The sequence below is a fragment of the Hyla sarda genome, chromosome 9 (genome assembly GCF_029499605.1).
Source record: "Hyla sarda isolate aHylSar1 chromosome 9, aHylSar1.hap1, whole genome shotgun sequence".
Classification (NCBI taxonomy): domain Eukaryota; kingdom Metazoa; phylum Chordata; class Amphibia; order Anura; family Hylidae; genus Hyla; species Hyla sarda.
Genome location: NC_079197.1, coordinates 185,999,925 through 186,018,497, shown reverse-complemented (window position 1 = coordinate 186,018,497; position 18,573 = coordinate 185,999,925). Strand labels below are relative to the sequence as shown.

Here is an 18,573-nt window from a genome sequence, read left to right as displayed (position 1 = left end):
ATAGTGGCTTCCTAAATGTGGCATGCCCCCAGAGCAAAATTTGCTTTCAAAAAGCCAAATGTGACTCCTTCTCTTCTGAGACCTGTAGTGCGCCAGCAGAGCACTTTTCACCCCCATATGGGGTGTTTTCTGAATCGGGAGAAATTGGGCTTCAAATTTTTAGGGGTGTTTTCTGCTATTACCCTTTTTAAAAATTAAAACATTTTGGGAAAACAAGCATTTTAGGTAATTTTTTTTTTTTTACATTTGCAAAAGTCGTGAAACACCTGTGGGGTATTAAGGTTCACTTTATCCCATGTTACATTCCCCGAGGGGTCTAGTTTCCAAAATGGTATGCCATGTGGTTTATTTTTGCTGTTCTGGCACCATAGGGGCTTCCTAAAGGTAACATGCCCCCAAAAACCATTTCAGAAAAACGTACTCTCCAAAATCCCCTTGTCGCTCCTTCCCTTCTGAGCCCTCTACTGCGCCCGCCGAACACTTTACATAGACATATGAGGTATGTGCTTACTCGAGAGAAATTGGGCTACAAATACAAGTAAAAATTTTGTCCTTTTACCCCTTGTAAAAATTCAAAAATTGGGTCTACAAGAACATGTGAGTGTAAAAAATGAAGATTGTGAATTTTCTCCTTCACTTTGCTGCTATTCGTGTGAAACACCTAAAGGGTTAAAACGCTGACTGAATGTCATTTTGAATACTTTGGGGGGTGTAGTTTTTATAATGGGGTCATTTATGGGGTATTTCTAATATGAAGACCCTTCAAATCCACTTCAATCCTGAACTGGTCCCTGAAAAATACTGAGTTTGAAAATGTTGTGAAAAATTTGAAAATTTCTGCTGACCGTTGAAGCCCTCTGGTGTCTTCCAAAAGTAAAAACTTGTCAATTTTATGATGCAAACATAAAGTAGACATATTGTATATGTGAACCATTTTCCTTACAAGCAGAGAGCTTCAAAGTTAGAAAAATGCAAAATGTTAAAATTTTTCATCAAATTTACGTTTTTTTTCACCAAGAAATGATGCAAGTATCGACAAAAATTTACCACTATGTTAAAGTAGAATATGTCCCGAAAAAACATTCTCAGAATCAGAATGATAACTAAAAGCATCAGAGTTATTAATGTTTAAAGTGACAGTGGTCAGATGTGGAAAAAACGCTCCGGTCCTTAAGGCCAAAATGGACTCCGTCCTGAAGGGGTTAAGGTGATTCCTTCAGAACATAGAGGGTTAAGCTGAGCGTTTCAGCCGCTGATACATTGTTACGCGTCGCCTTAACATGGTCCCCTCCAGCTGGAAGCAACCACTCTGTGGCGGAGGCGCTGCTGATCTTCCTGGAAGCGTTACCGGAGCCGGTGATCTGCTACGAGCTCTACCAGAGATGCATCGACTGCTCGCACGACACACGGCTCTGCCGCCAGGTACGCTGCCGGATAGAAGCCGTAACCACTGAGAATGGATTATGTCAGAGCTTCTCTCATCTGCTCCCCTCTGCCCCCTATAGGTGATCTCCCAACTGCCCCGATGTCACAGAAACGTGTTCCGATATTTAATGTCTTTTCTGCGAGAGCTGCTGAAGTATACGAGCGACAACAACCTGAACGCCAGCCTGATCGGTGAGGAGCGCGCGCGGCTGCAGGCTGTTACAATGTATCAGTGCTGTCTGGGGTCCCAGATATGAGGATTATTTGTGCTGCTGATGGAGCATTGTCTGTCAGTGTTTCCCAACCAGGGTGCCTCCAACTGTTGCAAAATTACAACTCCCTGCATGCCCAGACAGCCTTCAGCTGTCCGGGCATGCTGGGAGTTGTAGTTAAAGGGGTATTCCAGGATTTTTTTTTTTATTTGACTATGCTAAAGGGGCTGTAATGTTAGTGTAGTCCATAATATAGTGTCTGTACCTGTGTGTGACTGTTTTCTCAAAATTCTTCTGTGGTTTTCACCCCAATATTTATTTTTACCAGCAAACAAAATTACTGCTGTCTCAGATCTTTCCCAGGTTGCAATGCGGCCGAGACATTACATCACTAGTCAGCTGATGACAGGGAGCCTGTCTGCTTGAATGGGTGGAGGGATCAATCTGCAACGAATGCAACAGCTGGAGGCACCCTAATTGAAAACCACAGGTCTTTTGTTTCAATGGGTGGGGTGGCTCATGTGTGGGAGGGAAGAAAATGGAATTGTGGGATTTGTAGTAAAAAAAAACATAAGTCAAACAGGAGATACCAGTTCACAAAAAGCTATCCACAGTGTTATGGTAATCTCACAGCATAGCCATTTATCCCCAAGACAAGCGCAGATCCTTCCTAATCATGTCCATTACTGTCTGCCAGGTACGTACTAAAATCACCTTATGGTGGAGAACCCCTTTAACAACAGCTGGAGGCACCCTGGATAGGAAACACTGATCAGCACTAATACATTGTAACAAATATTGATGAGATTTTGTAAGACACTAGATTTTTTTTTCTTTTAACTGACCATATAAAGATTAATTATAATTAATAAATAAAAATAAATAATGATATATACACACATACATATAATTGGAAGCATTTATAGAGATATTTATAGATTTTTTGTGTGTGTATATGTATATATATATTAGGGATCGAGTGATATCGTTTTTTAGGGCCGATAATCTGTCGATCCCTAATATATATGTATGTATGTGTATATATATATAGTGTGTGTATATATTCCTATTTACTTATTTATATTAATACAAATAAATACAAACATAGATATGAACATATATATATATATATATCATTTTTATTTATTTTTCCCCCTCCTATTTTTGGAGATATACAGTCATGGCCGTAAATGTTGGCCGCCCTGATATTTTTCTATAAAATGAAGTATTTCTCACAGGAAAGGATTGTAGTAACACAGGTTTTGCTATACACATGTTTATTCCCTTTGTGTATATATATATATATAGATCTCCTCTCCTCTGTGTATATATATATATATATATATATATATATATAGAAAAAAAGATATAGCGAAAAGTAGCACTCCTTATGAAAAAGTATCTTAGGTGCAAGCAACCAAATGGACCCTGGTCACTGGTCCCCAATGTAGAAGGCAAAAAGCGGCTGCAGCACACAAAATAGGTGAAAAAATAATAGTGGCTTTAATCCATTATGAATACAAATGCAACGTTTCAGCTGCCAGTGCAGCCTTTATCAAGCATACAGAGTGACTGAACACAAGGAGTATATGTATGGTAACCAATTACAATCAATAAAAATCAGTGACAAAAATCAATAAATATAAACATAATAAAAACAAGCAATCCATAAATGTGAGTGTATAACAACATAAAGCATAGGGACAATATACAAATTGTCAAGTTAATACAGTGTTATAAAAAAGGTGTTATTAAAAACAAGTGGTAAAAACCACAAATTTGGCTTGATTACAAATGTAAAAAACATTAATATCACCTGGAGGACATGTAGTAGCGGCGGGCGCTCACCTGTACATGCTGTAAACATGGCGATAGGACGCCAGAATGGCGTGTATGTGGAATAGAGGCTGCGCGGCAGCACTAGCAGGGGAGATGAGAGTATACCAATCAGGAGGAAGAGCAGGATCACATGGGTCGCATCGCAGTTGCCAGATGGCGCGTGCGTACTGCGACGGAGTGAGTCACTGATAGACATCTCAAAAGAGGGCAATTTAAGAGATAACAACGTAGATGTGAAAAGGGCAGTTAGAGAACCGCAAAGTTAGTATATGACAGTTAGTATATATAATGTATATGTGCCAAGTGTAATAGGGCAGTTGCCCGTGGTAACTATCGATATGAATAGATAAATGAGTGGGGGATGGTGAATGTGTGAAAAGAATAAAAGGAAAAAGTGAAGTAAAAATAAAAAGAAAAAAATAAAAAGTAAAGAAAAAATAAAAAATAAATAAAAAAAATAAAAAATAAAAAAATAAAAATAGAAAAATAATAATATAATAAAAAATAAATAAAAATAAACATAAAAAAATAAGATAATAATTGTTGTTTTGTCAACGTTTCTGGTAACTTACTGATATACACTCGCAATATTTCAGACATACTGGGTGTATTAGTGACCAACTGTTAGGTGACTGTTCAGACCAGTGTCCAGCCATTCGCCGCACTGGTCCGAGTGACTGATATCTGACTAGTCGCGGTTAGCGACAAGTCAGGTAATCAGAAAGACACCCAACTTAAACGGCACTTTACATTTACCCCATGCACACGAGACAGACAGTCAAGAGAACCAGAGTGACATCTGTAGAGAGTAAAACTCTCTCAGTTCGTATAGAAAATATCAAAAATAATAAAATAATGAACGAAAGAAATAAAAATGGAGATCATTATGAAAATAATAAGGAAAAAAAATTAATAAAAAATTGTAAAAAAATAAAATAAAAAATGATAAAAATAAATAGTAAAAATTAAAAATAAAAAATAAAAATAAAAATGAAGTGGAAAATGGAATGTGTTGCGTATAATGTGAAAAATATTTAGTTATTAAGGGTTGATTATAATTGGAATATAGGAAGGTAGAAAAAAATTAGCATTGTAGTGAAGAAAAAACCTTTTGGAAGAAATCTTTTCAATTACTTATATATATGAAACTAATGGTCAATGTATAATGTCCCTCTGAGTGGTATACTCTCCCCGAAACAATATAAATCATAACCTAATGTTGTACGGTGAGGTTCCGTCCAGCTTACTACTTGTCATCCTAGGAAAAAGGGGAAGGAAAAAGGGAAGAGAAAAAGAGAAAGGAACACATTAATTATTCTCAGTCACAATGGTAATCTTATCCTAAAAACGGGAGAGGAGACACAGATAATTATCAGAATTCAGGCATTATAGATTTGGGGTGTTACTGTAAAATCAACATTCAGACCCTTAGGTCGCAAAGACTGCAGCTCAAAAATCCATTTAAGTTCTCTTCTTTTTAGGGCGCCCACTCTATCACCCCCCCGTCTTAATGGTGGAATACAATCTAATAACATAAATTTTAAGTCTCTTTCTTGATGGTGTGCCTCCACGAAATGTTTAGATACCGGAAGATCCATACGTTTTTTTCTTATGGTAAACCGATGGTGATTAAATCTCGTCTTGAAGTCCCATGTGGTCTCCCCTACATAAAGGAGACCACATGGGCAAATCAAGACGTAGATCACAAATTTTGAAAAACAAGTTAAATAATGTTTTAAGTGGTAAATTTTACCTGTTTGGGGATGTGTGAAGCAAGGACCCTTATTCATGTAACTACAGTTGACACACTGTCTACAAGGGTATGAGCCCTTGCTCGCCACAGTTAGATACATCTGAGAATCTGGCTTAGTTGACACATCTGATTTCACAAGTTTATCTTTAAGGTTTGAGTTCCTACGGTATGACATTAAAGGTCTAGAACGAAATTCAACAATATTTGGAAAACTGGCCTTCAATAAGTCCCAATGCCTATTTAAGATTTTTGATATCTGGCCTGAATGATCTCCGAAAGTTGAGACGAAGGGAATCCGAGTTAATTGGGCTCCCTTCGTGGATTTTTGCAGTAAAGTTTCTCTATTCATACAGAGAGTCCTATTCTTACATTCCTCCAACAATTTCTTGGGGTAACCCCGTTTACGAAAATTGTCAGACATTCGTGTAAGAGATGGTTCTACTTGGTCGTCCTGGCCAATGATGCGTCTCGCCCGCATCATCTGACTGGCGGGAAGAGACCGCACCATCGACCTCGGATGACAGCTGCTATAATGTAGCACTGAGTTGCAATCTGTTGGTTTCGTATACAGACTTGTCACCAACTTGTCACCCATAATGGTCACATTGGTGTCCAAAAAGTTAACCATAGTTGTAGATGATGTTAGAGAAAAACTGATGTTCGGATCAATAGAATTAAGATATTGATGAAAAAGGGTCAGTTCAGTCTCGGAGCCTGACCAAATTAAAAAAATATCGTCGATATAGCGCCACCACCCCAGCACATGGCTGGAGTGGGTGGACGCATATACCGACTTTTCCTCCAGCACCGCCATGTACACGTTGGCGTAAGTAGGCGCCACATTCGTGCCCATGGCGGTGCCGGAGGTTTGCAAGAAAAATTCATCATTGAAAGAGAAATAATTATTATGCAGGATTAATTTCAAAAGAGAAATGACAAAATCAACTTTGGCAGGTGAAAAATCTGAAACAATAGAGTCTTTGACAGCCTGTACACCTCCATCATGAGGGATGGAGGTGTACAGGCTGACCACATCAAAAGTAGCAATAGTTGTATCTGGAGGGACCCTGATAGATGAAATTTTGTTTAAGAAATCAGATGTGTCACGTAGGTATGATCTAGCTCCCGTGGCGTATGGCCGTAGGACCTGATCAACAAAAATAGATAAGTGACTTGTGGCCGAACCCCGTCCTGAAACAATCGGTCGGCCGGGGGGGTTTTCAAGTGACTTATGTATCTTGGGTAATATATACAATAAAGGGATTACTGGAAATTGTACATACAAATAATCATGCAAAGTTTTGTCAATCAAGTTGCATTGTAGAGCCTCATCCAATATATTCTTAATCTTAATATTGATCTCTCTGGTTGGATCACTTCGTAATTTTAGATATGTAGAGCTATCTTGTCAAAAACTTACTGTCAAATAGTACAACGGGAGATCTCACAACTTAGATCAGCAGAAACTCGTTTGAAACACCCAAATTTGACTAGCGTAGAAATTGAAGCTCTGAATGCCCTTGTCCGTGACCATGACCTCGTCATCAAGCCGGCCGACAAGGGTGGCGGGGTCGTGGTCATGGACAGGGACAAATACATACAGGAGGCTTATCGCCAACTACAAGATAGCTCTACATATCTAAAATTACGAAGTGATCCAACCAGAGAGATCAATATTAAGATTAAGAATATATTGGATGAGGCTCTACAATGCAACTTGATTGACAAAACTTTGCATGATTATTTGTATGTACAATTTCCAGTAATCCCTTTATTGTATCTATTACCCAAGATACATAAGTCACTTGAAAACCCCCCCGGCCGACCGATTGTTTCAGGACGGGGTTCGGCCACAAGTCACTTATCTATTTTTGTTGATCAGGTCCTACGGCCATACGCCACGGGAGCTAGATCATACCTACGTGACACATTTGATTTCTTAAACAAAATTTCATCTATCAGGGTCCCTCCAGATACAACTATTGCTACTTTTGATGTGGTCAGCCTGTACACCTCCATCCCTCATGATGGAGGTGTACAGGCTGTCAAAGACTCTATTGTTTCAGATTTTTCACCTGCCAAAGTTGATTTTGTCATTTCTCTTTTGAAATTAATCCTGCATAATAATTATTTCTCTTTCAATGATGAATTTTTCTTGCAAACCTCCGGCACCGCCATGGGCACGAATGTGGCGCCTACTTACGCCAACGTGTACATGGCGGTGCTGGAGGAAAAGTCGGTATATGCGTCCACCCACTCCAGCCATGTGCTGGGGTGGTGGCGCTATATCGACGATATTTTTTTAATTTGGTCAGGCTCCGAGACTGAACTGACCCTTTTTCATCAATATCTTAATTCTATTGATCCGAACATCAGTTTTTCTCTAACATCATCTACAACTATGGTTAACTTTTTGGACACCAATGTGACCATTATGGGTGACAAGTTGGTGACAAGTCTGTATACGAAACCAACAGATTGCAACTCAGTGCTACATTATAGCAGCTGTCATCCGAGGTCGATGGTGCGGTCTCTTCCCGCCAGTCAGATGATGCGGGCGAGACGCATCATTGGCCAGGACGACCAAGTAGAACCATCTCTTACACGAATGTCTGACAATTTTCGTAAACGGGGTTACCCCAAGAAATTGTTGGAGGAATGTAAGAATAGGACTCTCTGTATGAATAGAGAAACTTTACTGCAAAAATCCACGAAGGGAGCCCAATTAACTCGGATTCCCTTCGTCTCAACTTTCGGAGATCATTCAGGCCAGATATCAAAAATCTTAAATAGGCATTGGGACTTATTGAAGGCCAGTTTTCCAAATATTGTTGAATTTCGTTCTAGACCTTTAATGTCATACCGTAGGAACTCAAACCTTAAAGATAAACTTGTGAAATCAGATGTGTCAACTAAGCCAGATTCTCAGATGTATCTAACTGTGGCGAGCAAGGGCTCATACCCTTGTAGACAGTGTGTCAACTGTAGTTACATGAATAAGGGTCCTTGCTTCACACATCCCCAAACAGGTAAAATTTACCACTTAAAACATTATTTAACTTGTTTTTCAAAATTTGTGATCTACGTCTTGATTTGCCCATGTGGTCTCCTTTATGTAGGGGAGACCACATGGGACTTCAAGACGAGATTTAATCACCATCGGTTTACCATAAGAAAAAAACGTATGGATCTTCCGGTATCTAAACATTTCGTGGAGGCACACCATCAAGAAAGAGACTTAAAATTTATGTTATTAGATTGTATTCCACCATTAAGACGGGGGGGTGATAGAGTGGGCGCCCTAAAAAGAAGAGAACTTAAATGGATTTTTGAGCTGCAGTCTTTGCGACCTAAGGGTCTGAATGTTGATTTTACAGTAACACCCCAAATCTATAATGCCTGAATTCTGATAATTATCTGTGTCTCCTCTCCCGTTTTTAGGATAAGATTACCATTGTGACTGAGAATAATTAATGTGTTCCTTTCTCTTTTTCTCTTCCCTTTTTCCTTCCCCTTTTTCCTAGGATGACAAGTAGTAAGCTGGACGGAACCTCACCGTACAACATTAGGTTATGATTTATATTGTTTCGGGGAGAGTATACCACTCAGAGGGACATTATACATTGACCATTAGTTTCATATATATAAGTAATTGAAAAGATTTCTTCCAAAAGGTTTTTTCTTCACTACAATGCTAATTTTTTTCTACCTTCCTATATTCCAATTATAATCAACCCTTAATAACTAAATATTTTTCACATTATACGCAACACATTCCATTTTCCACTTCATTTTTATTTTTATTTTTTATTTTTAATTTTTACTATTTATTTTTATCATTTTTTATTTTATTTTTTTACAATTTTTTATTAATTTTTTTTCCTTATTATTTTCATAATGATCTCCATTTTTATTTCTTTCGTTCATTATTTTATTATTTTTGATATTTTCTATACGAACTGAGAGAGTTTTACTCTCTACAGATGTCACTCTGGTTCTCTTGACTGTCTGTCTCGTGTGCATGGGGTAAATGTAAAGTGCCGTTTAAGTTGGGTGTCTTTCTGATTACCTGACTTGTCGCTAACCGCGACTAGTCAGATATCAGTCACTCGGACCAGTGCGGCGAATGGCTGGACACTGGTCTGAACAGTCACCTAACAGTTGGTCACTAATACACCCAGTATGTCTGAAATATTGCGAGTGTATATCAGTAAGTTACCAGAAACGTTGACAAAACAACAATTATTATCTTATTTTTTTATGTTTATTTTTATTTATTTTTTATTATATTATTATTTTTCTATTTTTATTTTTTTATTTTTTATTTTTTTTATTTATTTTTTATTTTTTCTTTACTTTTTATTTTTTTCTTTTTATTTTTACTTCACTTTTTCCTTTTATTCTTTTCACACATTCACCATCCCCCACTCATTTATCTATTCATATCGATAGTTACCACGGGCAACTGCCCTATTACACTTGGCACATATACATTATATATACTAACTGTCATATACTAACTTTGCGGTTCTCTAACTGCCCTTTTCACATCTACGTTGTTATCTCTTAAATTGCCCTCTTTTGAGATGTCTATCAGTGACTCACTCCGTCGCAGTACGCACGCGCCATCTGGCAACTGCGATGCGACCCATGTGATCCTGCTCTTCCTCCTGATTGGTATACTCTCATCTCCCCTGCTAGTGCTGCCGCGCAGCCTCTATTCCACATACACGCCATTCTGGCGTCCTATCGCCATGTTTACAGCATGTACAGGTGAGCGCCCGCCGCTACTACATGTCCTCCAGGTGATATTAATGTTTTTTACATTTGTAATCAAGCCAAATTTGTGGTTTTTACCACTTGTTTTTAATAACACCTTTTTTATAACACTGTATTAACTTGACAATTTGTATATTGTCCCTATGCTTTATGTTGTTATACACTCACATTTATGGATTGCTTGTTTTTATTATGTTTATATTTATTGATTTTTGTCACTGATTTTTATTGATTGTAATTGGTTACCATACATATACTCCTTGTGTTCAGTCACTCTGTATGCTTGATAAAGGCTGCACTGGCAGCTGAAACGTTGCATTTGTATTCATAATGGATTAAAGCCACTATTATTTTTTCACCTATTTTGTGTGCTGCAGCCGCTTTTTGCCTTCTATATATATATATATATATATATATATATATATATATATATATATATATATATATATATATATATATATATATCTATCTCCTCTCCTCTGTATATATATATATAGATCTCCTCGCCTCTGTGTATATATATAATTGCAGTAACACAGGTTTTGCTATACACATGTTTATTCCCTTTGTGTGTATATATATATATAGATCTCCTCTCCTCTGTATATATATATATATAGATCTCCTCTCCTCTGTATATATATATATAGATCTCCTCTCCTGTGTATATATATATATATAGATCTCCTCTCCTCTGTATATATATATTGCAGTAACACAGGTTTTGCTATACACATGTTTATTCCCTTTGTGTATATATATATATAGATCTCCTCTCCTCTGTGTATATATATATATATATATATATATATATATATATATATATATAGATCTCCTCTCCTCTGTATATATATATATAGATCTCCTCGCCTCTGTATATATATATATAATTGCAGTAACACAGGTTTTGCTATACACATGTTTATTCCCTTTGTGTGTATATATATATATAGATCTCCTCTCCTCTGTATATATATATATATAGATCTCCTCTCCTCTGTATATATATATATAGATCTCCTCTCCTCTGTATATATATATATTGCAGTAACACAGGTTTTGCTATACACATGTTTATTCCCTTTGTGTATATATATATAGATCTCATCTCCTCTGCATATATATATATAGATCTCCTCTCCTCTGTATATATATATATATATATATATATATATATATATAGATCTCCTCTCCTCTGTATATATATATAGATCTCCTCTCCTCTGTATATATATATAGATCTCCTCTCCTCTGTATATATATATATATAGATCTCCTCTCCTCTGTATATATATATAGATCTCCTCTCCTCTGTATATATATATAGATCTCCTCTCCTCTGTATATATATATATAGATCTCCTCTCCTCTGTGTATATATATATATAGATCTCCTCTCCTCTGTATATATATTGCAGTAACACAGGTTTTGCTATACACATGTTTATTCCCTTTGTGTGTATTGGAACTAAACCAAAAAAGGAGGAAAAAAAGCAAATTGGACATAATTATGGACATTTATCAACGGGTTTAGTCAGGTTTTCTTTACTATAATTGTCGCAACTGCGACTACACGATTTTTCGTGCCACATTTTGACTGGAAAGCGAGAAAAGCAAGTTTTCCTAAAATTTACTATGTAGTAATAATTTTAAAATGGACTACGGGTAGTCAGGTATTTATTAACTGCGACAGTCGCAACTGCGCAAAAAAAAGTCGCAACAGCGTTAAAAATTGACTAAATTTACTCCAGCTCAAACATGGAGCAGAAAAAGCTACTACCAAAGTAAAAAAGGAAAAATTGCTTACGTGAAAGAAAATTATCAACAGGCTGAAACCAGTTGATAAATACGTCGCACATAAGCAAAACAAAAGTAAGGAAAAAATTACTAAAAAAAAGAATCCATAAGCAAAGATTGATAAATGTCCCTCAATGTCACCAAACTCCAAAAATGGTCTGGACAACATTAGATGAGACCAAGATAGAGCTTTTTGGTAAAGCAAATCATTCTACTGTTTACCGAAAACGGAATGAGGCCTACAAAGAAAAGAACACAGTACCTACAGTGACATATGGGGGAGGTCAGTGATGATTTGGGTTGTTTTGCTGCCTCTGGCACTGGGGGCCTTGAATGTGTACAAGACATCATGAAATCTGAGGATTACCAATGGATTTTGGGTCGCACTGTACAGCCCAGTGTCAGAAAGCTGGGTTTGTATCTGAGATCTTGGGTCTTCCAGCAGGACAATGACCCCAAACATGCGTCAAAATCCCCCAGAAATGGATGACAACAAAGCACTGGAGAGTTCTGAAGTGTCAGCAATGAGTCCAGATCTAAATCCCATTGATCACCTGTGGAGAGATCTTATAATTACTGTTGGGAAAAGGCGCCTTCCAATAAGAGACCTGGAGCAGTTTGTATAGGAAGAGTGGTCCAACATTCCGGCTGAGAGGTGTAAGAAGCTTATTGATGCTTATAGGAAGAGTGGTCCAACATTCCGGCTGAGAGGTGTAAGAAGATTATTGATGGTTATAGGAAGAGTGGTCCAACATTCCGGCTGAGAGGTGCAAGAAGCTTATTGATTGTTATAGGAAGAGTGGTCCAACATTCCGGCTGAGAGGTGTAAGAAGCTTATTGATGGTTATAGGAAGAGTGGGCTAACATTCCGGCTGAGAGGTGTAAGAAGCTTATTGATGGTTATAGGAAGACACTGATTTCACTTATTGTTTCCAAAGGGTGTGCAACCAAATATTGAGTTAAGGGGCCAATAATTGTGTCCAGACCATTTTTGGAGTTTGGTGACATTATGTCCAATTTGCTTTTTTCCTCCTTTTTTGGTTTAGTTCCAATTCACACAAAGGGAATAAACATGTGTATAGCAAAACCTGTGTTACTGCAATCCTTTTCTGTGAGAAATACTTAATTTTCTAGAAAAATTTCAGGGGGGCCGACTAGAGATGAGCGAACTTACAGTAAATTTGATTTGTCACGAACTTCTCGGCTCGGCAGTTGATGTCTTATCCTGCATAAATTAGTTCAGCTTTCAGGTGCTCCGGTGGGCTGGAAAAGGTGGATACAGTATTAGGAGACTCTTTCCTAGGACTGTATCCATCTTTTCCAGCCACCGGAGCACCTGAAAGCTGAACTAATTTATGCAGGAAAAGTCATCAACCGCCGAGCTGAGATGTTCGTGACGAATCGACTTTACTGTAAGTTCGCTCATCTCTAGTGCCAACATTTACGGCCATGACTGTATATATATGTGTATATAAATATATAATAATTGTTATTTTTTTCATATATAAATAAATGTGTGTATGTATAAATTTATTTTAATTTTCCCTTCTATTTTGTCGCCTTTTCCATCCAGCGACCGTGTTCACCACCCTTCTCCTCCGGCCTCCGCCAAACCTGGTAGGAAAGCAGACGGCGAGCGAGCGTCAGCGGGGCAGCACCTTCATCCTGGGGTTCCTGCTGGCAGGTGACGAGGAATGAGCCGCGACTTAACCCCCTGGACTCTGTAATGGAGGAGAATATACGGCACAAGACTGCGAGCTGCGGCTCTGTACGGGAATCGGGTGCACTCGCTGCGGCTCTGTACGGGAATCGGGTGCACTCGCTGCGGCTCTGTACGGGAATCGGGTGCACTCGCTGCGGCTCTGTACGGGAATCGGGTGCACTCGCTGCGGCTCTGTACGGGAATCGGGTGCACTCGCTGCGGCTCTGTACGGTAATCGGGTGCACTCGCTGCGGAGCGACCTGTGGGGGGGGGGAGGGACACGAGTCGCCTCTTAGGACATTTCCTGTGTTGTCTCTGGTGCCATAGTCCGCGTGTCGTCCGCTGTTCCCGATATAAGTGCCCTTGCTCCGCTCCCGTAGTATTTATGAAGTGACTTCGTCCGCCCCATTTCATGGTATTTATACAGCGTTTCGTATTAGAGAAAGGAAAAAATCCCTGTTAAATTACAGTTTTTTTTTTTTTTTAAATCTCTTCCAGGAAAAGCTGGGTGACAACAAATATGGCCTCCATGTCAACTCCTTACAGCAGTGTTTCACAACCAGGGTGCCTCCAGCTGTTGCGAAACTAAAATGCCAACCTGCCTGTGGGAGTAACCTATAGGGAACCATGTCTGAAGGATCGCCATTCCATTGGGCTGAGAGCAGTGTTTCCCAACCAAGGTGCCTCCAGCTGTTGCAAAACTAATTTTGCAACTGCTGGGCGCATGCTGGTTGGGAAGCACTGCCTTACAGTTTATCCTAGAACCCAGCTTTCTCAGGCTTCTGAATGGTGCATCTGAAATGTGCCTCCAGCTGTTGCAAAACTACAACTTCCAGCATGCCCGGAAAGCACCAACAGCTGGGCGCACGCTGGTTGGAAGGCACTGCCCTACAATTTATCCAAGCACCAAGCTTTCTCAGGCCTCTGAATGGTGCATCTTAAATGTGCCTCCAGCTGTTGTAAAACTACAACTTCCAGCATGCTCAGACAGCCCAACAGCTTGGCGCACACTGGTTGGGAAGCATTGGCTTAGAGTTTATTCAAGCACCCAGCTTTCTCAGGCTTCTGAATGGTGCATCTGAAAAGTGCCTCCAGCTGTTGCAAAACTACAACTTCCAACATGCCCGGACAGCCTTCGGCTGTCCGGGCATGCTGGAAGTTGTAGTTTTGTAACAGCTGGGCGCACGCTAGTTGGGAAGCACTGCCTTACAGTTTATACTATCACCCAGCTTTCTCAGGCTTCTGAATGGTGCATCTGTCTGAGTGATGCAGCCGTGCCAAGTCCCATAACAGCAGATTTGCCTTTCAGAAGTCTGGGAAAGCTGTGTGATTATCTATTTGGGAGATGTCATGGCTGCCATGTGAGTGGGGGGGGGATGGTCACCGATCTTTCTCAGAAGCAGCACATAGACTTGACAGAAGAGGGCGACTCGCGGACTTGTTATTTATTAGGGATGTTTTTCATATTTTTTGTGATTTTTCACGTTTTGTTTTTTTTCCCTCCACACTCGGAGCTCACACCCTTGAGGTACAACACTATCCGGCCCCTTAGGCCTCCCCTATCCCGAGCTCATCTTGTGCAATGATAACTAAATGTCGGCATGAACGCCATAGAGGAGCCCTGCAGGGGGCGCCAGAGTATACAAAAAAAAAGCCAAACCTATTGACTAGATTTTCCCCTTTTACAAAATGGTACAAAATTCTGGTGACCCCCTCCCCCAAACTGTTTAAGGAACATTATACCGAAACACTACATGACATTGAGGTGAAACTACACAAATTAAAAATGTATCGAATCACATGGAACCGGCAGCGCCGCGGACTACCACAAATATCGCCCGTCTCTGTTGTGCCGCTGGTCCCTGGGTTGTTGGGATTTTCTTGATTTATTTACTTGCGATGGCCCATTTTATTCTGCATTCACATCCAAAGCTGCATTTACTGTTCTACTGGATTGTCCTGAGCTCACGTCTCTATGTCGCCCCCTGCTGGTTCAGTAGCTGTACATGACATGTTCTTCTGGGTACATTGTAGTATATTTGTGACACACTCCATAACACATTTTGGTCTCTAGTCATGTCCAAAGCTGCATTTTCATCTTCTAGATTGTTAGCTTTATTCTCACTTCTCATCTCTTTGTCACCCCCTGCTGGTTCAGTGGCTGTACAGCACGTGTTACTTTGAATATATTGTGGTGTATCTGTGGCATTCACACAGTCCAAATCACAGTCACTTCCAGAGCTGCATTTACAATTTTACATTTTTTTCTTTATTCTCAGCTCACGTCTCTATACCACCCCCTGCTTGTGCAGTATCTGTACAGGACATGTTCTTCTGCTTATATTGTGGTATATTTGTGAACTCTACTTTACTCCATCCCACGTCTTATTCTTATCCTTCCAGATTTTTCTTTCTTCTTACCTCATGTCTCCATGCTACCCCCTGCTAGTTCAGTAGCTGTACAGGACATGTTCTTCCAGGTACAATGTAGTATATTTGTAACACACACATACTCCATACCACATCTTCTCCTCTGGTTATGTCCAAAGCTGCATTTTTACCTTCCAGATTTTTTTCTTAATTGTGACACATCTTCTTGTCACTTCCTGCTGGTTCAGTGGCTGTATACATTGTGGTGTGTCTGTATTGTGTCCACAGTCCATATCACATCTTACTCCCCAGTCACATCCAAAGCTGTATCTGCACGTCTCCTTTTCCTTTATTCTGACTTCACATCTCATGCCAAGTCCTGCTGGTTCAGGAGCTGTACAGAACATGTTGCTGTGGAGATATTGTGGTATATTTGTGACACACAGTCCACATCACATCTCAGTCTCCAGTCACTTCCAAAACTGCAGTTACAATTCTCATTATTTTCTGACCTTACATCTTCATGACACCTCCTTCTTGTTCATTAGCTGTACAGGACATGTTCTTCTGGGTACATTGTAGTACATTTGTGACATACACACTCCATGCCACATCTTGGTCTCTAGTCATGTCCAAAGCTGCATTTTCATCTTCTATATTGTTAGCTATATTTTTACTCACATCACCTGCTGGTTCAGTGGCTGTAAAGCACGTGTTACTTTGAATATATTGTGATGTATCTGTGACAGTCACACAGTCCAAATCACTGTCACTTCCAGAGCTGCATTTACAATTCGACTTTTTTTTTTCTTTGTTCTCAGCTCACGTCTCTATACCACCCCCTGCTGGTTCAGTAGCTGTACAGAACAAGTTGCTGTGGATACATTGTGGTATATCTCTGACATACACACAGTCCACATCACATCTCAGTCTCCAGTCACTTCCAAAGCTGCAGTGACAATTCTCCTTATTTTCTGACTAGATCTTCATGACGGCTCCTTCTGGTGCAGTGTCTGTACAGATCACTTGGTATATATTTGTGACATACGCACAGTATATAGAGACGGGACCTCAACATTGTCTATAGTGCAATACTGAACCAGCAGAGATTCCACAGCACAGGACCTGGGAACCAGCAGGCTGTCTATTGCAGCTTTGGATGTGACTGGAGTATTTGGGTTTCCCAATATAATCCCTACTTGGTGCAGGATGATTAATGCAGGGGGCCCCAAATATTTTGAACTTTATATGAAGATTATATCCAGATCTGAAAAGTGCTGCAAAGAGTAAGAACGTTGCTTTATGGTAAAAAAAAAAAACTGTCATGTGGCTAATTCTGGAGCAGAAACCATCTGAATTGTGTTGTGACTTATTTTTGTCTTACATTGTGGAGAGGGGGGAAATTCTTTAAAAAAAAAATATTTTATTTGCGTCTTTATTTATTTTTCTAGGTTTAAGAATTAAATGAGTAAAATATTTGGATTTATTTTCAATATATTTTTTTTTTTTTTTTTAGGAAATACAGATGTAAAAATGTTTATGCAATGTTTCTTTTTACAAGATCTGTTGTAAAATGCCACCCAGGCAAGATATGAATGACTCCATAGATAAACCCTTTCAATGACTTAATTTAGGAGTGCAATCAGTCAGCATGTCTGTGGGGGAGGGGCTTTTTGTAAATTTAGGGTATAAAATTGCCAAAGAGTTCACTATACACCAAAGTATAAGACACCTCATGAGAACCTTAGGACAAACCAACCAAATCCATATGGTACCGCCATGGTGTTCCCATAAAGGCATTTTAAAGGAAATCTCCAAGAACTGCTCCTTTAAAAGAAAGATGGCTGTTAATCACTGGCAACATGGCATTTGTGCCGCACAACTCCTGGCACCACCATGAAGAGTTATCTTTTGGGCAGACATTATGCTTGATCATAGGTTCTCACCTTAGAGAGCTCTTCATGGCTGAGCTCACACTTGACTCTAGTTCTCTGGCACAATTGTCAGGTTGTTGTTTCACAGTGATTGACGGCGGCCATCTTTTATTGGTGCAGTCCTTGGAGATCTCCTTTAAAATGCCTTTATGGGAACCCCATGGCGGTACCATGTGGATTTGATTGGGTTGTCCTAAAGGTTCTCATAAAATGTCTCTATTGGAACCCATGGTGGTACCATATGGTTTGTCCATGTAGGTTTCTTGGCTTGCTCTTAACAGTATGACCTTTTAAGAAATTGTTTCACCAACCAATGAGCCCCCAGCTGTTGCAAAACTACAACTTCCCACATAAAATGTCTTCCTGAGTAAGCTGGGTGACAGCCAATGTGACCACCACGTCAACTCCTTACAGCAATGCTTCCCTACCAGGGTGCCTCCAGCTTTTGGAAAACTGAAACTCAAACATGCCCGAACCCCCAACCCCACCTCTAGGGAACCAGGATTGCCCCTCCCTTCGACTTAGAGCCGTGTTTTCCAACCAGGGTGCCTCCAGCTGTTACAAAAGTGTTACCGGACGGGCATGCTGGGAGTTGTAGTTTTGCAACAGTTGGAGGCACCCTGGTTGGAAAACAGTGACTTAGAGTTAACCTAGAGAGAGGAAAAAACAGGATGCGCTCCGTAGTGTAATACCTTAGGATAAATAGTAACGCTAAATGTGAACTGCGCTTAGTAAGGCTAGTTGTACTCCGACCAAGTACAA

At 39.6% G+C, this 18,573-nt stretch overlaps 1 protein-coding gene across 4 annotated transcripts in view; it reads left to right on the top strand.

Moving 5' to 3' along the window:
* OCRL (OCRL inositol polyphosphate-5-phosphatase) overlaps positions 1-17,657 on the top strand; it is a 91,827-nt gene extending 74,170 nt beyond the window's left edge. For all 4 annotated transcript variants that reach the window (XM_056538221.1, XM_056538220.1, XM_056538219.1 and 1 more), the window contains 3 exons: positions 1,295-1,422; positions 1,506-1,617; positions 13,379-17,657. In XM_056538221.1, the coding sequence (XP_056394196.1) occupies positions 1,295-1,422; positions 1,506-1,617; positions 13,379-13,503 (365 nt within the window). In that variant the 3' untranslated portion in view covers positions 13,504-17,657. The remainder of the gene's footprint in view (positions 1-1,294; positions 1,423-1,505; positions 1,618-13,378) is intronic.
* Positions 17,658-18,573: the final 916 nt, after the last annotated feature.